General features: G+C 30.5%; 1 protein-coding gene across 1 annotated transcript in view; it reads right to left on the bottom strand.

Annotated features, from left to right (window-relative positions):
- PAPLA1 (Phosphatidic Acid Phospholipase A1) overlaps window positions 1-18,102 on the bottom strand; it is a 45,116-nt gene that overhangs the window by 16,104 nt on the left and 10,910 nt on the right. The window contains exons 4-13 of the mRNA XM_076460774.1: window positions 15,878-16,062; window positions 14,556-14,699; window positions 13,782-13,932; window positions 8,982-9,123; window positions 8,263-8,471; window positions 6,545-6,792; window positions 5,080-5,175; window positions 4,545-4,720; window positions 3,260-3,395; window positions 188-199 (exon numbers count right to left, since the gene is read on the bottom strand). Of these exons, the coding sequence (XP_076316889.1) occupies window positions 188-199; window positions 3,260-3,395; window positions 4,545-4,720; window positions 5,080-5,175; window positions 6,545-6,792; window positions 8,263-8,471; window positions 8,982-9,123; window positions 13,782-13,932; window positions 14,556-14,699; window positions 15,878-16,062 (1,499 nt within the window). The remainder of the gene's footprint in view (window positions 1-187; window positions 200-3,259; window positions 3,396-4,544; window positions 4,721-5,079; window positions 5,176-6,544; window positions 6,793-8,262; window positions 8,472-8,981; window positions 9,124-13,781; window positions 13,933-14,555; window positions 14,700-15,877; window positions 16,063-18,102) is intronic.

Here is an 18,102-nt window from a genome sequence, read left to right as displayed (position 1 = left end):
TGTACACTGGCAGTGTAACTTTATGGTAGCTGTACATTTGAAATAAATTACCATATGTTAATGTTTAAATACACGAGTGGCAAGACAATGAACACAGTACAATAAAAACTAATAAAAGTAATAAATATAGTAAATATTAATAATATAGTACTATCACTGACATATTATAATATTAAAATTAACTTACCACAGGGTCAAACTGTGTTGGCCATCAGGGTTCATGAAGTTAAGCAAAGAGAAAGATATTAAAACACAAGGTGAATAAACACAGTAAAAAGTTGTGCTTCTACACACTTACAATTTTTAAATAACCCATGATTCATAAATATTAAAAAATAGCAGAAACAAAGTATAAAAACATTATGAAACAGTTATGAATTTCAGTTCTGAAAAAAATGTTTTAACTTTTATTCTCAGTTTTACTTTTCTTGCAAAGCCTAAACCTGAAACCCAATTACTTATAAAGTCATGTTTCCATTTAACAACCTCTCCACTTTATACAACAGCCAAATGTCTGTTTAGCATGCTCTGTATCTCCTGAACAATTAACAAAATGTTTATCAGTGTGCTTGTTTTCAAGAGTACATTAGAGGAAAAGTATTTATTTTTTTGGAATTCCTAAAATCTCAAATCAGTATCAACATTGATCCATCAGTCTTCATATGTGCTGAGTGTTCAATCCAAAGAAAACTTTTTAAGAACTTTTACTTTTGCAAGTCATTCTGGTGAAAATGAGACTGCTGCCATTGACTACTTGATTGACATATTTTGAAGATAAAAGCACCAATGGAAAAGATGCACAAAAAGTGTAGCGTTGGAGTAAATATTTGTTACTTTTTGGTTTATACATTTTCCTTCCAGTATTATATACATTCATAATTTTATTCTACCATCTCGACTAAACTGATTTAATTTCCACAGAATTTTGCCAATTTGACACTTCTTATAGAAGTGACCACTGTGAAAAAAACAGTCACTTGTTTGAGTAAATATTTGGTACTCTTACTCTTTGGTTTATATGTGTTTCCCTGCTGGTATTATATACATGCATGATTTATTCTCCAATATTGACTAAGATTATTTTATCTCAACTGAATACCTCTGCTAGTACTAAAAATTTCAAAGTATTTAAATAGCTAAATTAAAACATTACAGCGTTTCCATATTAAGATGTATTTTGAACACATACATTTCCAAGATGAATAAATTTTCTCTTGTAACAAGGATTTGTTCAATAACTTGATTAACCTCATTAGGACTAGCAGACTGATACTTTATCACTGGGTTATCCTCATACTTAGTTAAGTATTTGTATCATATTTGGGAAATGTAATTTTTGAAAATTTTGATTTGACCCTGATTTTAAGAGAGATTAAATTACTTCCTTTCATCTTTGAAAATCTGTTAATATTTCACTGTTTGCCTAAAGTAATGTAAATATATCCAATAGAGTTATTTTTCCAATGACTATAATTACTATGTCTGTATTTTTCTAATAATGGCTTAATTATTTCCTTGTCTGTTTGTAAACAAAGAAGCCATTAAAGAAATATGAAAAGAAGTAAAACTAAATTTTCTTAAATAGAAAGTTTTATTTCATACATTAAATTTGGTCTATGTCATTTTATTTTTCTCAGTTATTTATATTTGTTATTCATTCTTAGTTAGTAAAACAGCTGCAAAAATAACAAAGCACCAATGAACAATAAGTATTAACTAGTAGAAACCAAACTTACACTTGTATCCTAAGTCCTACACAGATATAGGCAATATTTCTCCAATTAAATTTTTGATTAACATTAATTTCTTTGTAATAATTATAGTTTGTTTTCAATAATTAAGAAGTTCTTGTACTCATGTTGTTTTAGTAATAACATATTTACTAATACATACAAATAAAAAAAACTTGTCATTTCAGTAGTTTTCCATTGAAGAATTTCTAGCTTACCATACTCACTAACCCTAAATATCCTTATATTTTATGTATTTTCATATAAGAATATTCCTGTAAATTGAAAACATACATAATGCCAAAAAAATTTTCAAAATGAAAACATTATCAAAAGAAACTACAAAGAAACAAAACAAAAACAGGTTAGTGGCTTGTTCAAAGTTTTGTAAACTTTGTATTTAAAATATAATTAATGTAAATGTGAAATTTGTTATGCTTGCACTTTCAACTGTTTACAGTTCTCTAGGGGGTTAAACATGGTGGATACTTAGTAATTAAGGATGTTAGTCTAGAAAACATTCAATACATATACAACTTAAGTTATACACAACTAAAGTATTTTTACATGAGACTTGAAAAGTTTGAATAATCACAAATAATAATAATTGGAAACATTAATTTTAATTAACTGATTATTTTCATGAGTTGTAACACTAAAAATTAAGTTGAACACCTTCAAGTAAATAAAGAATCATGAGAAATCATAATGGTAATACTTCAAATGTTTGGAAACTTGGAATAATCAAAAACAATAATGACAGAAAATATTAATTTTGATTAGTTCATTATTTTTGTGACATTACCCAAATTAGTTAGAATTTTGATTATTTTATGTGAAATTAATCAATACTTGTAGGTCACAACTGTAGCAAGTTAATTTCTAAGCTCTCATCAGTACAAATGGAACAAAGATTGAAATGTAATGCAGTTAAAAGACCTTGGGTGATTATATTTAATACTAAGCAAACTGTAGTGCAATCTGTGCAGATAAAAATATTGATGTTAGATGACAAAATACATACAAGTGCTATCTCTATAAATATGGAATTATTCCAAAGTACCTAAAAGAAACATTTACAGTACTATGCTAGTAATTAAGAATATTTTATTTTATTTAAAACATTACCATTCTTAATTTTCTAAAGTATGGGCACTGGAACATATAAAATACAGAGCTAACTTTAGTAAAGAAAAATTAGTTTATTATACATTACAAACAAGACAGCAACTTAAATAAACTTATTTTACTTTTCTCCACAATAAACACTTTAATATACTTACATTTTGCTCTTATCATGTGAGCATGAACACATTACTTCAATTTTAACTTAAATGTTACACTTAAAACAGTTAAGTTCTACTGCAGTACAGTTATAGCAATCTGAGTTAAATGGACAAATACAGACTGGAACTATTCACTATGCATTACAATTATCATATCTGAACTAAAATGAATGTAGAAATAAATTCCTTAAAATTATTAAGCACATTATTTAGTGCTATATTTTATTAGCCTCATATTATTACCGGATGGAAGATGTTGAAAAACCATGGGCAACTTGGAAGCCTGTAATCTTCCCCTATTGTTTCAATCCCACGAACTGCTAGGAACATAGCTATAGGAGATCCAAGAGCAAAAAAACAAGAAGGTGCAAAATCTAGCCTAAAAGACAAAAAAAACATATACATTGCATTTTATCTTTCTCACTTTTTGGAAAATGAATTTTTTAAATATCAGCAAATAAAACCTAGAACCATCAATTTGGCTCTATAAGTTACAAATCAAATTTATTTATGACTTCTTCATTGATGTCTTGGTTTATTGCATTGTTTTTTAACTTGAATGCAAACAAACAAGTACAAATTACTTAAAGAAGGGCACAACTTATCAATGAAATCCTCTTTTCATTCCTAGTGTGTCCTGACATCTAAGTACATGCAAATATTTATCCTTATCTCTATGAATAAGTTTGGTATCAAATTGTAGTAGTATACTTTGCTTAATTTAAACAGTAAATATTAAAAACAGAATCTTAAATATTGATTTCTGTATGTCACATGGACATGTTGAATGCAGCTTTGGTTAAAGGTAGATGATTGTGATGTCCAAATACAAAGTTTACAGTTTTTATGAACTTGAAGCTCAAATTACTCATACTGAGAAGCTGGAATATGAAATAAGAACCTCCTATCTTTTCTATTTGCTGAGATATTTTGATATACATTGAATCTTTTCATTTTTTGCAAACTCTTACTTAAATGCATCTACTTCTGTCTATGGCATGTGAATAACCAATTGAAAGCTCAGAATATCCTCATAATGGCTTTCTCATCTTTTCTGAAATATTTGGAAGTCAAACTTAATAAATTGTAGTGCAATTTTATAGTATTGGTATAGTAATTTAGGATTTTGAGCTATTTTAATCTGTACGTATAAAAAACCTAAAACGATTATTTCATATATTTAAAACACCTATTTCAAATGTTTTGGACTTAACTGAACTTATTTATGTTGCTGAAAAATTAATGAATTTCTAAAGACCAAAAATATTCAATCTTTACAAGATTATTGCAACATTGTATGTAGCATACTACTAGCAACAATAACATATGTATTTAAATCACACTTGCATACCAAACTGTTTGCTATACCACTACAATGATACACCAGTAAGATTTTGACATTTCAATGTACATCTTTATAAACAGTGAAAGGATATGCCAAACCTGTTAGAACCTATCCTTGTTAGCTGAGAAATAGTTGAATACTATTTCAGCTTTCAAAAAATTAAATCAAAAATTTACAACTCACTTTGGATAGATTACAGAAGGTTGTCCAGTACCAGCAACACCCATGTGATAGTTTACTGTAGTTACAGATTCCCTTCTTTGAGAAACAAACGTCTGACTGATGCTTATAGGTGAAACTGGAACGGGTTCACTTGGCTTGCTTACATATGTATGCTTTTCTTCCTCCTGTATCATTTCCTAACAGTCAAACAATACTCTGATTACTAAATATGTATACCACTTATTACTTTAAGAAAAAAACGTTTTAAACATTATATTTACATTCACAAGGTATACAAAACTAAAAAAACATTAAAAAGAAATATTACAGCAGTTCCAATCTAGTTGTAATGGCATTGAACAAAGCAACAAATTTTATATTCTGTTGTATTACTTAAACAATATGTATTTTAATTCACCTTTTAATAAAAGTAAACATTACTATCCTGACTTTAATGCACTACATAATATATTACAGTTCAGATATTAATACTGTTTATATAAATTAAGAAAAATAAACACAAAACATAAAGTTACAGAAACAAATAATTTATTACTTTCTTTTCTTTCCTTTCCTGAAGATAACACAGGAGTTTCTTCCGTGGTCCCATTGGAAGACCCATTTCTTTAATATCATTTTCACTGCACATATGCTATGAGAAAAGACTATATGAGAATTCAGAGAAAGGTACTCACACAAGCAGCAATTAAAACAAACTTATTATTACTTTTATAACCAGCTGAGTTTCAAGTTTACTGTGTTTATCTTACTCCTAATTTGTAAGCAGTATGGAACAAGAATCTATATTTCTAATGAGCTGAATTTAATAAGCAAAAACTTGCATATGCATGGGCAAGAAAAGAACTTTTACAGAACATCTCCACAAAAAGCCTGTGATTAAAATATTGGATAATAATAAGTACGTCACGGATAACAATGGCTTTGATTATTTGTTAAGAAACTAACTAGGATTTTAAATTCAGACATACAATGTCAAAATGTAATTTTCACTTAAATACCAAGTCACTAATTAATAGTCAACTATTTCTGTCTAAAGTTTCAGCCAGAAGTAATGGTCATATTCCAAAGATAACAGAATTTAAGGTAAAACAATTTTAAATGCAAAGTATCTTATGAATACCAATAAAAAATAAAGTTCAATCATACAATCAAGAGAACTTTAGACAAATAATATTCTGAAATCGACACCTAATACTACAAGTACTAGTTTGTTAATAAAAAGGTTAAATAAATGTAATTCAGTAAGACTAAAAATCATTGAAATACATTTTTTTTCTGGTTTCTTCACTAAATAGTTCAGCTTATGGCACAAAATAAATATAATGTTGTACTTTCTCTCCATTTCTACATGCTTTGGGTAAATTTGCAACTTCCAGCTTATACATTTTTCTTGAAGGGGAACAAATTACAAAATTCCCATTTATTATTTATTAATGTTATTTTACTTGTACATAGATATGACAAAAACTTGTCATTGTTTAACTAATATATCAGTATTTTTTTCAAAAAGTAAAATTATGAAAGCCACAGTTGCTCAATTACATAGGCTCTTGGAAATTGAGAATAAGGGAATTATTTCTGGGTCTACACATTTAGAAATGTTTTGGTTTATCAGAATTATATGGTGTATATATGGCACTAAATCATAGACCAAATTCTGCAAAAAAGTTTATTTACCAGTATATTATGAAGTTATGCCTTACAAAAACAAACTCCAGCTCATATTTGATGCTTTGAACTGATCAACTACAAAAATTTTCTTGTTTTAGAACCAAGTATGGTATAGTAATTTGTATAATTAATGTCACAGATAATAGGTTGAAATATGATTTAATATAGTGCCATTCCTAATATTTACATAAAAGAATAAGAAAAAATCTGGAACATTGTGAACAGAAATTGTATATTACCAATTAATTTTCATTTTGTTTTTCTGAATTTATTTTAATTAATTTTTATTTTATTAAAAAAGAAATGATTTAAAGCTGTGCTATGCATACCAGTGTTTCTAAATCAATTTTTTCTTCTTCAAATTTGTTCACATATTCTAGAAGACCTAGCTTCTCAAAAACTGACTCTAATGTTGCTGGCACATCTTGGTCAGCTGCAAAATTCTCACTGAGTAATTCCTGTTGTTCTGTAATAGCACTGTGTGTAGATGTAGCCACTGATACCCCAGGAAGACTTTGACTTTTCAAAGGACTTTGGTCTATCTGGTGGTCAAGAATGTCAAAGAGGATCAAAGAACCTAACAAAATAAAAAAATATTTTAAATGTCAGCTAAAATGACTTGGTGACTGTCTTATACTAAATTATATTCAACCTCATCACCTCACCCATTAAATTTTTGTTCAAATAAAACCATTTTCTTTTAATTAACTACGATCACTCATACTCTCAAACAAAAAATGATTATAACTTTTACAAAGCAGTTTGTATTGTGACTAAAGGCCACTGCTGAAACAACTTATTCTACTAATACACTGAAAACAAAATTGGTGTAATTAATTAATCCAATGACTACTTAAAAGTTGCTTGAAACTGCAAACAAACATTTTTCACTTGTCAGTGAGCTAAACACTATGGATATGATAATGAAAATATATATATTCATATTAAGATGTAGGGATATATAAATATATTAATGAAATTATAAATTTGTTTTAACAGAAACACACAGTTTGGCATTTTGATGAACAATGTTAATAAGCAGCCAAGACAGAAAATTATAAACACTGATGAAACTGCAACATTTTATCTAGTGATCTAAAATATTAAAAATATATTTTAATTAAAAATTGAAGGAGTTCTTCATGAAGTTTGTATCAGCAATGAAAGTTTTTATTGATCAGGGCCTCTTTGAATCTTAATACTCTTTCACCTGTTGTCTTGAACAGAATGTTGTTTAAACTTAATTTTCCATTCACATTCCATAAAATACTGGATTGATTTATTTTAGAGCAAAGCCACATTGGGATATCTGCTGTTTTCACTGCAAGAAATTAAACATCAGATATTAGTTACTTATGTCATACCATGGACCTACAGCGTGCTGGAAAATGCACTACTTGTTACATATGGAAGTATGATGTTCAACAATTATTACAGATGATAAGGAATTGATGCAAGTAAATACTTTATAAATTAACCACAGATGTATTACTTCGATGTGCAAAAAAACATGGGTCAAAAGTAAACACTTGCACAATGCACTAGCCTAGTGAAGCTTTAATTTCTCGACAGCATATTTTATATAGGATGACACAAGAGTATCTTGTCAGGATTACCTATTGTACTATGTGTGCAACTCCAATTTTTTTTTAGTGCATACTTAACTCCATTAAATATATTTTCCACCAAACATAGAAGCCAGGAGCCCACATATAATTTTCTATAATTCCTCAAACTTAGTATTAAAGTAAGACTGAGCAATTTTTCCCCTATTAATTAACGTTTTCTGCAATTTAACTCAAATTATCATGTTTTTCTATGCTTTTAGATTGTGTTTGACAGCAGTAAACTGTGAAAAAGGATTAAATATTTTACTGCCATGATCACTGATCAAACAACCTTTAAGTTTTAAAGTTTTCACAGTAAATCAGTGAAACATTTACTTAAAACTCAAAGTGTATATTAAAAACCAATTGTCAATTGCTAAATTTAATGTTTTGAGACCTTTGGTACAAATATTTCAATAGAAGTTACCAGAAGACCTTACCTAAACTATGGCCAGAAACAGAAACTTTCCCTTGAAAGGTCAGGTTTCGACTGCAAAACAAATGATATAGACGATTCAACTCAGACCCAACAGTGTCCACTATGGTCTGGCAGTAAACTGGGCTTGTATAGAAGAGTATGTCAAGTAGTGTGTCATTGGTAAAATTTCGGAGCTTGGGGATGCTAGGCAGTGTGATCGTTTTCATTTGTCTACAAAAATAAAGCACAGATGTAAAATCTATGACTTTCATTTTAGAATCTGGTTTTAAAGGACATATTTACTTTAACATACATGTGTATGCATGCACACAAACACACACACATATATCAAAACATATAAGGATATTAATGTCCAAATATCAAAATTATCCAAAAGTCTTCAATAAAGGCTAATTGGTTTATTAAGTAAAATTTGACAGTTTCTGTTTATCATTAAGCATAAGACAACACAAAGGGCTGTCTGTGTTCTGCCAATCATAGGTATCAAAACTCAGTTTCTAGGGATGTAAGTCTGCAGCCATACTGCTGTGCTACCAGGGGTCAATATTTGACACTGTAATGGTTTTTAAAATAAATGTCATTTTTATACTGAAAACATATCATATGTTAACACATTTTCAATAACAAAACAAGTTAATTACACCTTGTACTTTATATCATTTCTAAACATTTCTCTTTCTTTAATACAAAAAATACAAAATTATACATATGTTTATATACTTGTCAATTCCTGTTGCATCACTATGTAGAGTTGAGTGCCAAGAAACTGGAAGAAACTCCACCCTTCCCACATGACCTTCATCTACATGTTCTTTAAAGTGGCTCTGAAGGAGGTTTATGGCAAGACTTCGAAAGTCATCCACTGAAGAAAGAGTAGATAACATACCAAACTATATTTATCAACATCAAACAAATGTAAAACAGAAACCACAAAAATTTTATTATTTGGCCAGAACAGTATATGATTTTAATACATCTGTTTTTATCTAATGCTATCTACTGAGATGTAATTATTTTAATTCAGTACATAACAAAAACAAACAAATAAATCATTAAATGTGCATTCATGAAGATATTTCATTGCAACAAAAATAAATCCAAAGTCTCAATTATGACTGTTGTAGCTTGCTTTTACTGTCTCAAAACCATCATTTATGTGATCATAACTACATTCTGTTAAGTCAGTAATGAGGTGCAAACCTGAGATTAAGGATATAACTATGAAATTTTAGGCTTAAAGAATAAAATCATGAATTTTCTGCAGTTCAAATGTTAAAAAGACAAACTTCTTTAATTTTAAAAAATGTATTTACTAATTTACATTAATATTTTCTATATCAACTTTCAGCTCTTGCTGTTATTTTTATCACTACAAAATTTATAAGTGATGAATAATATAAAAAAATTCTCTGCCCTTGACAGACTGGATTGTCACTGAAGCTTTGCCTAGTAAATTTGATTTTGGTAACTGGGCATAGTTTACACAGCTTCCTTACTACTTTAAGTATTCATGTTTATTAGATATCACTCTGACTTGCAAGATAATTAATGAGGATAATAATAATTAATGAGCTTACTAGTCTCATGCTGAGCTACAGTGAAAAAATGTAAAGAAAACTTACTTTTTTTTTTTTTACTTATACACCTTAAACCACAGTACCCTGTATCAAATCTTAAATTCTTAACTGATCAGTTTTTTTAAATATTACTAGCCTCCTTATTGGCAGGTTTCATTCAAACAAATTGTTTAGTTTTAATTTTTGTGTTTATTTTACATTAAAAACCTTATTCAACCATTTAAACTTAAGCATAATTTTATGTGATATTGAGTCTTCAACATAAACTAAATATTTTTAAAAATATTGTGTTACCAAAATGTTTAGTTTTAGGTTAGGAGTGGTCTTAAAGGCTTACAACATTTTATACTATGACCTGAAAATAATTTCCAGTTTGTGATAATCAAGATTCTTCAACCAAGGTTTACATCATGATTATTCTCTTGCACTATCAAGTGAATAAGCTTATTAGTTAAAGCATATTCTAATTTTGGGTTACTTGGAAGTGATACATGAAAAAAAAAAAAAAGGTGTCCCAATTAATCGTGATACTGAAAAGGGATTCCAAGTTCCTGTGGAAAAGAATGGGAAAGTGTTGAATTTAGAGATGTAAAAGGATAAATGGCCATGCAACCCATAAAGGTGGAGGTCCCACAAAATGCCTTATCTCCACCATGTACTGTCATAAGCCTTTTCAATGTCAATGAACACAAAAATAAAATGTTCCCTCTTAAGAAAGGCTTCCCTGATCAACGTTTCAAATTGAATCATGTGGTCTACAGTGGAGTACTATCAAAGGAACCCACACTGGGTGGATGTGAGGTTGCCTGATTCAAGGACCCAAACAAAATAAGCATTAACCATCCTCTCCAAGACTTTACAGAGATAGCTACACAAAGAAACTAGAAAATAATTAGAAAGAATACTGGGGTCCTTCCCAGATTTAGAGAAAGGGAGGATGATAATCCTTCACCAAGCATTTTCCTGTCAAATCTAGTTAAAAATAACCTGAACAACAGCAAGAAAGGCAGGAGAGAGATGGAACAGTATCTCATGGTGGATATAATCAGGTCCAACCAACGTACTGCCAGACCAATGAAGAGCATATTTGATTTTCACCAGTGTAAAGGGGCGATTACAGTCATAGAGAAGATCAGCCCAAAAGGAAAGAGGCAATCATTCTGCCTGAGACTTGATGGTCAAGAAGATGGGGACATAAGGAAACCTCTCACTGGGTGTATCAGCAATGTTTTGTATAACAGCAACTTCCTGGCCATAAAAGAGCAAGATGTAAAGTGGATAGGAAGCATACCTCCCACTGACCTTCTGAATCTTGTCCCATGTAATTTTGGAACTGGTGATAGAAGAGATGCTAGTGGTGAGCTTACTTCAAGATTCCTTTTGGCTTTGACATCTGACCTTCCAAGTGTGGGTTATAGCATGCTGATAAATGATGTGGTTAGAAAGAGACAGATACTGTCAGAAGGTATCCCAGGCCTGTTTCTGAGCCTTCTTCCACTGTAGAGAAAGATACTGTGAAAAACAAGTTGAAGTCTTAGTAACTGATTGAGGAGCTACCTAAACAATACAATCATTCACTGTTACCATGAGGTCATCTATTGATGACAGACAGACAACATCAGGATTACGTTCTGACAGAGTGGTGAAAAAGAGCCAATTGGTCTGGGCCAACTTCCACCAAGGCATACGAGTTGAGTAGCATCAACCACGACTAATCTCACATAAAACAATAGGAAAATGATCATTGCTCTGTGGGTCACTGTCAACCCTAAAAGAAAAGTGAAGGGGAGCAGATGGATAGATCAATGACAGTAAACGATGACTAAGTATATGAAAATAAGTATAAGAATCAGTATTGAAAAGAGAAGGATTGTGATCTGAGAGCATACACTCCAAAGAAGAACCCCTCCCATGAATATCAGCACAACCTTGGAAAGGATTGTGCCTATTAAAGTTTCCCAGAATTAAAAAGAGAGACAGCATCAAGGTCTGACTGATCATAAGTCTCTACAGAATACAGATAGATAAAACAAATGGTGATGACATGACCCATGGAAACACAAATGGCTACAGTCTCCAAGGGTGTATCAAGTGGGAAATGGAGAACAAACACATGCTGGTTGACTAGCAGTGCCACCCCTACATCACTCAATCTGTCATTCCAGCATAAAGAAAAACTGACAAAAGGTGATTGTATCGGCAAGTTTCAAAAACATTTCCTGCAAGGTAAGACACACAGGATGATAGCAGTCAATCAAGGCATTAATGTCATCCAGATTATAACACTATGTAACAAAATTTTTACTTTTTTGTTCCTGGGCAGAAAGTGTTATTTTTCTATTGCTTATGCCTAAAGTAAATGGAAAAGACTTACTTTTCTCTTCAAACTTTGCTTTTGTGACCTGGGACTGTATAACGAAAACATGATGGGAGACTATTTGGGGGCTGATATGTGAAAGTGATTTACATTACAGTCACAAATCTCGAAAAACTACTCACTTCTAAACATTTTTGTATAACTTTAGTACAAATACATGTAAATCTTGATTCATATGTTGTTTTATTTAGATCTTATATAAGTTTGATTTTACATATAGAATAGGTTAATTTCTAAATTTCATTATCCAGGTCACAAAAGCAAAGTTTGAAGAAAATAATGGCCATTTTCTGTACTTTTACAATATAAGCAACTAAGAAATAATGCATACTATCCAGGTACAAAATTTGTGTTACATTGGGTAATGGAAACTTCGATGGTTCCACCTCATCAAAATGGCCATTTTTACTTAGGTGGAGCAGATCTGGGTAGAGAATCCTTCAGTTTAAAACCCTGCCATTTTTTTTATTAGAAGGAGGTCTGTTGACCTCCATGGATCCTGTCCTGGATCAAGTGGACAGGTCCTTGTCAGTATACAGAGATTCCAGCAACTACGGGCATCAATAAATAATCATTCTACACCTCAGGGCTAAAAATGGTGGACTGGAGCAGAAACCAGAAGCTGGAGCTGAAGGAAATGGACCTGAACAGTTGCTGAAAAGAATGGTTGGGACAGAGATATTGGGAGCAGATGTTTACTTGTCAGCTTAATTATCCCATTGACATCAAAAGACTCTTCATGTGATGTGAAAAAGATAGAGAAAGGTCTGTCTTCTCACCCACAGTAGCAGTGGAAAGTAGTGCAACAGCATAAATCTAAGACAGAGTAGAGAACAACTTCGAGCCTCCGGATAAGAAATGTTATTAATAGTTTTTAAATGATATACCTCTTTCTCTTCCACCCACATAGAGCAAGAATGGCAGTAAAGATAAGAACCACTACAGCTTATGCAGTGAGTTGCAGCTAATCCTAGTCCTACAGGACCAGTCAACTGACCCTTGAGAAACTATCCCAACACTACCTGTCTACAGGAATTCATGACCAAAGTGATGTGTTGGAGTTGGACTTCTCAACCATCACAATCCTCTCCTCCTCCCCTTTGAGGGTCATAACACAAGGTTAACATGCAACAGGTGGATGTTCAGATTCCAGAGAATGTAGACTGAGAGTACAGAACCTTCTCTTGGAGGTCCCCTCATTATGTACAGGAGACTACCACAAGGAGGACTTCACAAGAATCCTAAGGTAGTGTTGAAACAAAGGATTTTTACCAAGTTTTCATTTTAATGTATGCTGTTTGTGGCAACTAACTTTTAAAATAAAACAAAAAAGTAAAAGGTTATTTAAAAAATCCTCAAGCTATACAAATTCATCAATTTGTCTTCTACCTTCAATTTTATTGGATTATATTTTTAATATTATGATTTTAATTCACATACATGTTTGTTGTGTGTGTGTGTGTGTGTGTGTGTGTGCATATATAATCATACAATTGTTTCTTCACACAATATGCTTCTACCATGTCAAACTAAATAGTCTGTCCACTCTTCAACATCAGACCTTACCACATTCTACAACAGAACGACATCTTAAGTCACAAATGGCTCCAACTCCATGAATTACAAACACCAGATGGTCAATTTGTGTGGATTCTCCATAATCAACAAGTTCAAAATTCTCAGCTCCTCTTTTCACAACATGAGGTCGTTGAATCTCCTGTGAAACATCATATTTTAATAATTTCTGATATGTAACTTTTTTTTTTCACGTGTTTGTATCTGTAATGATGCAAGATAAACCTAATCACTGCTTCTAATTCTGGAAAGAAACCATGAATTGATTTATTCTTATTGTAAAATCCATGTTATCTAATTTTTCCAAAACAAAACTACAGCCTGGTAATTATACTTTGTTAATAACCCTATTAGTAACATTTTCATAGTTCTACTCTCAAACACAAATTATTGAATTTTTTTATATTTACAATAATCACATCCCAACTTTTTGTCATGACATTCTTCTACTAGAATTTAATGAAAACAAACAGAAGTGGTAAAACTATATGAAACATTTAAAATACTGATATTATTGATATAAACGTGTATATTTAATAGTCCAAAAGACACAGTTTTTAAAATAATATTTTAAATTTTTGGAATTGTGTGAACATTTATAAATAATTCATATTTGAATACCACTAATCATGACTTACAATCAAAACAAACTTATAAATTGTTACAAAAATCATTCTAAACATTATTTTAAAAATACCCAAAACCATGATGATTTTACAAATACAAAATACTAGAGATTTTCATACACGCACTATCATAACTTACAATTACATTTCCCCATTCATCAGGCTTGTTGGTGGGCAGTGTGTGAAGAATAGAATTAGGGCTATACATGATGATTAATTCAGAATCAGGTAACTCAATCCTTCTATTCCAGCTGTTGTTGGAAACTGCATATTTGAACTCTTCCTGAAAGACATCTATATTAGTCTAATCTTTCTTATTTTAATGAGTAAAAATAAAATATACGTTTCAAACAATATCCAAATAATTTTGTATGTTGCAATAGTTTCATTGTTAAAACACAGAACAATTCTCATACAAGATCCTTCTTTTATGAAATAAATATTAGATTATAATTTTATTAATACAGATAAATGTATACAGATATACATTTCTGTTTAATGGTAGTCCTTATATACAGGACATTTATTTGTATTTATTGAGCAATACACAATAACTTATGATTCTAGGTTGTATATAGATTTACAATAATCCATCAAGTCTGACCACTGGGTTTATCTCTACAGTTATTATTTTACTTAATATTTTTGGTTTATACTTTAAGTTTGTAGCATGGCTTTACTTACAGCATTTCCATATTGTTAGTTGATATGCTTATTACTGTGGTCAATAAAGCTTCTTCTTGTAAGGCAATTTCACTTATGTTTGACAAGAATAAATATATACATGTGAATAATTTTGTACGTGTTAACCATCAAAAACAAAGTTTTGTTTCCACACTCCTTATCTGTTAAATTTACATGATGTTAGGGAAACTCTGATCTGATTGTTTATTATCATATCATGATGAAAATTATGTCTCAGTAACAGAAATTCTACTGGAGATTTAACACCCATACCAGGAAATGTGAGACAAGTATAAAGATCTCTATGGACATCTTTTAACTTCTGTGATATAGTTAAAATAAAAACAACATAACCCATAATCAAAATGAGTTTTGATATTGTAAAATATTTGAAAAGAAAACATGACATAGAAGAATTACACATATAAATAACATTTATAAATATTTATTAACATTAAAACATGAATTATGATGCAGTTAATCTTAATGAAGAAAATGTTATTACTAGTACCAGCTATGGTCCCTGTCAGTGGAAGGAAACAATTAGCAACCATTTGCTACTGCCTTCAGAAGTTAAGGTCAAGATCAGTAAAGTTATGCACATAACAGATTATACACCATTTGTTTTAAAGTATGTTAACTTTAATTATACTTAAGAGTTATAATCACTGAAATTTCCTCTCAATAACTAAAAAGATTGATTTTTTTTTGTAAACTAAATGCATTATAAATAAAGAAAAACTGATAAGATTTTCATTATGCTGATAAAAAAACTACCTCCAATTTACTAGCAATGTCTTCTTCATATGGGACAAATTTGTTCTGTCCTTCTTGTTTGTAGAACCAAGTACATCTCTTAACTGAGTGAGGTTCTTCCTCCCAGTATACAGATTTTTTCAGTCGTTCTCCCAAAAAAACATCATATCTACCTCCATCTGTAGCTACAGCACTGCTTTGAGAATCTAAAAGAGAACAATAACTACATGTATATTTCAACTGTAACTACAATTATCTTAAAAGTTTAAAAACTACCACTACATTTGTCCCTAGCTGTAGTAAAAGAACAAAATAAATCTATCTCAGCAATGGATTCAATGACAAAAGGACAAGACAATATTTATATATATTTTTGTTTCATCTTCAATAAGAAATTAACAATAAACCAAAAAAATACATCAAATTGGTTAGAAATATGATGGCTCATGCTTTAACAGCTTGACCTTTAACAAGAGGGTTAAATTGTGCATGTCATGACTTTCTTTATAATTCCATGCAGAAGCAATTTATAATTTACATTTTTTAATCTAAACTTCAAAAAGAAATATTTAAATAATAAATTCTCAATCTGCATCTTTGAGTAATATGATGTGATGGCACTTTGACTTCTCACTTACAGATGTGTCTCTTCCGACACAAATTTCAGATTGTTGAATAAATGAGAAATAAATACTATAGACATTTACAAGTATGAATATAAAATTTCAAAGCTTCATCTTCTTGCTCTACTAAAAAATTCTATTTCTTCAACACACATTGACACATCCCACACACATTCTTTTGCTTTAAAGATAAATTACAGTAGTTAGACATTCTATTCTTTTTTTTTTAAAATGGAAATCTGAAAGCTACATAATGATGTTGGACAACTAACAGAGAAAAAAAGTTATAAAACTATACATCTGAAAGCACAAGACCTCAAGGCTAAAGTAAGTCCTAAATTCCTTGGATTTTCAGTGCACTTTATTTATTATTACATGAAAGTAATGAAATGTAAAAATTAGAAACTTCTTATGTTTGATAAGAAGAATTTTTAAATTAAAAAAAATCACCTCGAGGAATGTATACAGATTGCCTATGTGTGATATAGATATAATGCAATAATTTGTTTACCCTGAACATCTGCTAGGTTATTTATTACATTGCTACACTAGTTAGCAATGGCAAAAGAGAAATAAAATAACAAAATGAAATGAAAACAGACTCAAACTGTTTACCACAGTCTTTTGATTAAAAAAAAAGATTTTGAATTTGATTTTAAACAAGCAAAAGTATTCATGTCCAGTGATGATAAAAGTTTAAGTAAGAAATCAATTTAAATTATATCATGGACTTTAAAAAGACTGTGTTGCTAGAGCTCCGAGATACTTATACTACCAAATGCAAAATGTAACTGTTGGGCATTTCAGTTATGCCAAGAGTCACTCAGCAGTAAGATACAGTAAATTTACACTTTTATTCTTTCAGTTATGTCACATTTTAAAAGGTGAAGGATAGCATGATTAATCCCTAACAATTTAGTGTAGAATATCCTCCATGCAAAATAAAACTTGGTACCATCATTATTCATGCCTGTTATTCCATCATGTTAAAATTGAAATGTTCAGCTTTTCCCTCATGTGCACCTTTTTAAACACAAAACAGATGAATGCTCAGAAAAGAAGCACAGCTTGCAGTATGTACAAGACTTTTCAACTTTCACTGAAGATGGTTCTGTTACACTTAGTGTTGAAGAAAATATTTTAACAATCATTTTGGTTGGTTGTTTAGTGTTTAATGGTGTAAAGCAATTGGTCTATCTGTGCCAAATAACTGGTAAAGAAATAAAATGATTAAAATATGCAAAAGAAATCATGCTAAAACAAAACATACTCCAATTTTCAAAGTAAAACCTTAGAGTTGAAAAGACCAATGGCCCTTAAAAATTTAAAAACACAACTGAGGTGGACAGTGTCACCATTGCCAATGACACTGTCCAATGTCAAGGGTGAACCCATGGTAAATATGTTTAAAATGGTGCCATTGATCTCAACTGTAATGATGGTATGACAGTAAAATGTGGGCTACTGTGATTGAGTGTCACACAGACTACACATTGGTGCATCAGTACCAGATAAAAGAAAGTGATCAGTTAAAGAACTGTGACCAATGCATAGCCTAGCCAGAATAAGTTCCTCCTTCCAATCCTTACAAAAGCAAGATGCCCAAATAGCAATAGGTTTGAT

The sequence above is a fragment of the Tachypleus tridentatus genome, chromosome 10 (assembly GCF_004210375.1).
Source record: "Tachypleus tridentatus isolate NWPU-2018 chromosome 10, ASM421037v1, whole genome shotgun sequence".
Taxonomy (NCBI): Eukaryota; Metazoa; Arthropoda; class Merostomata; order Xiphosura; family Limulidae; genus Tachypleus; species Tachypleus tridentatus.
Note: the sequence above shows the minus strand (reverse complement) of the source record. Positions and strands in the feature narration are given on the sequence as shown.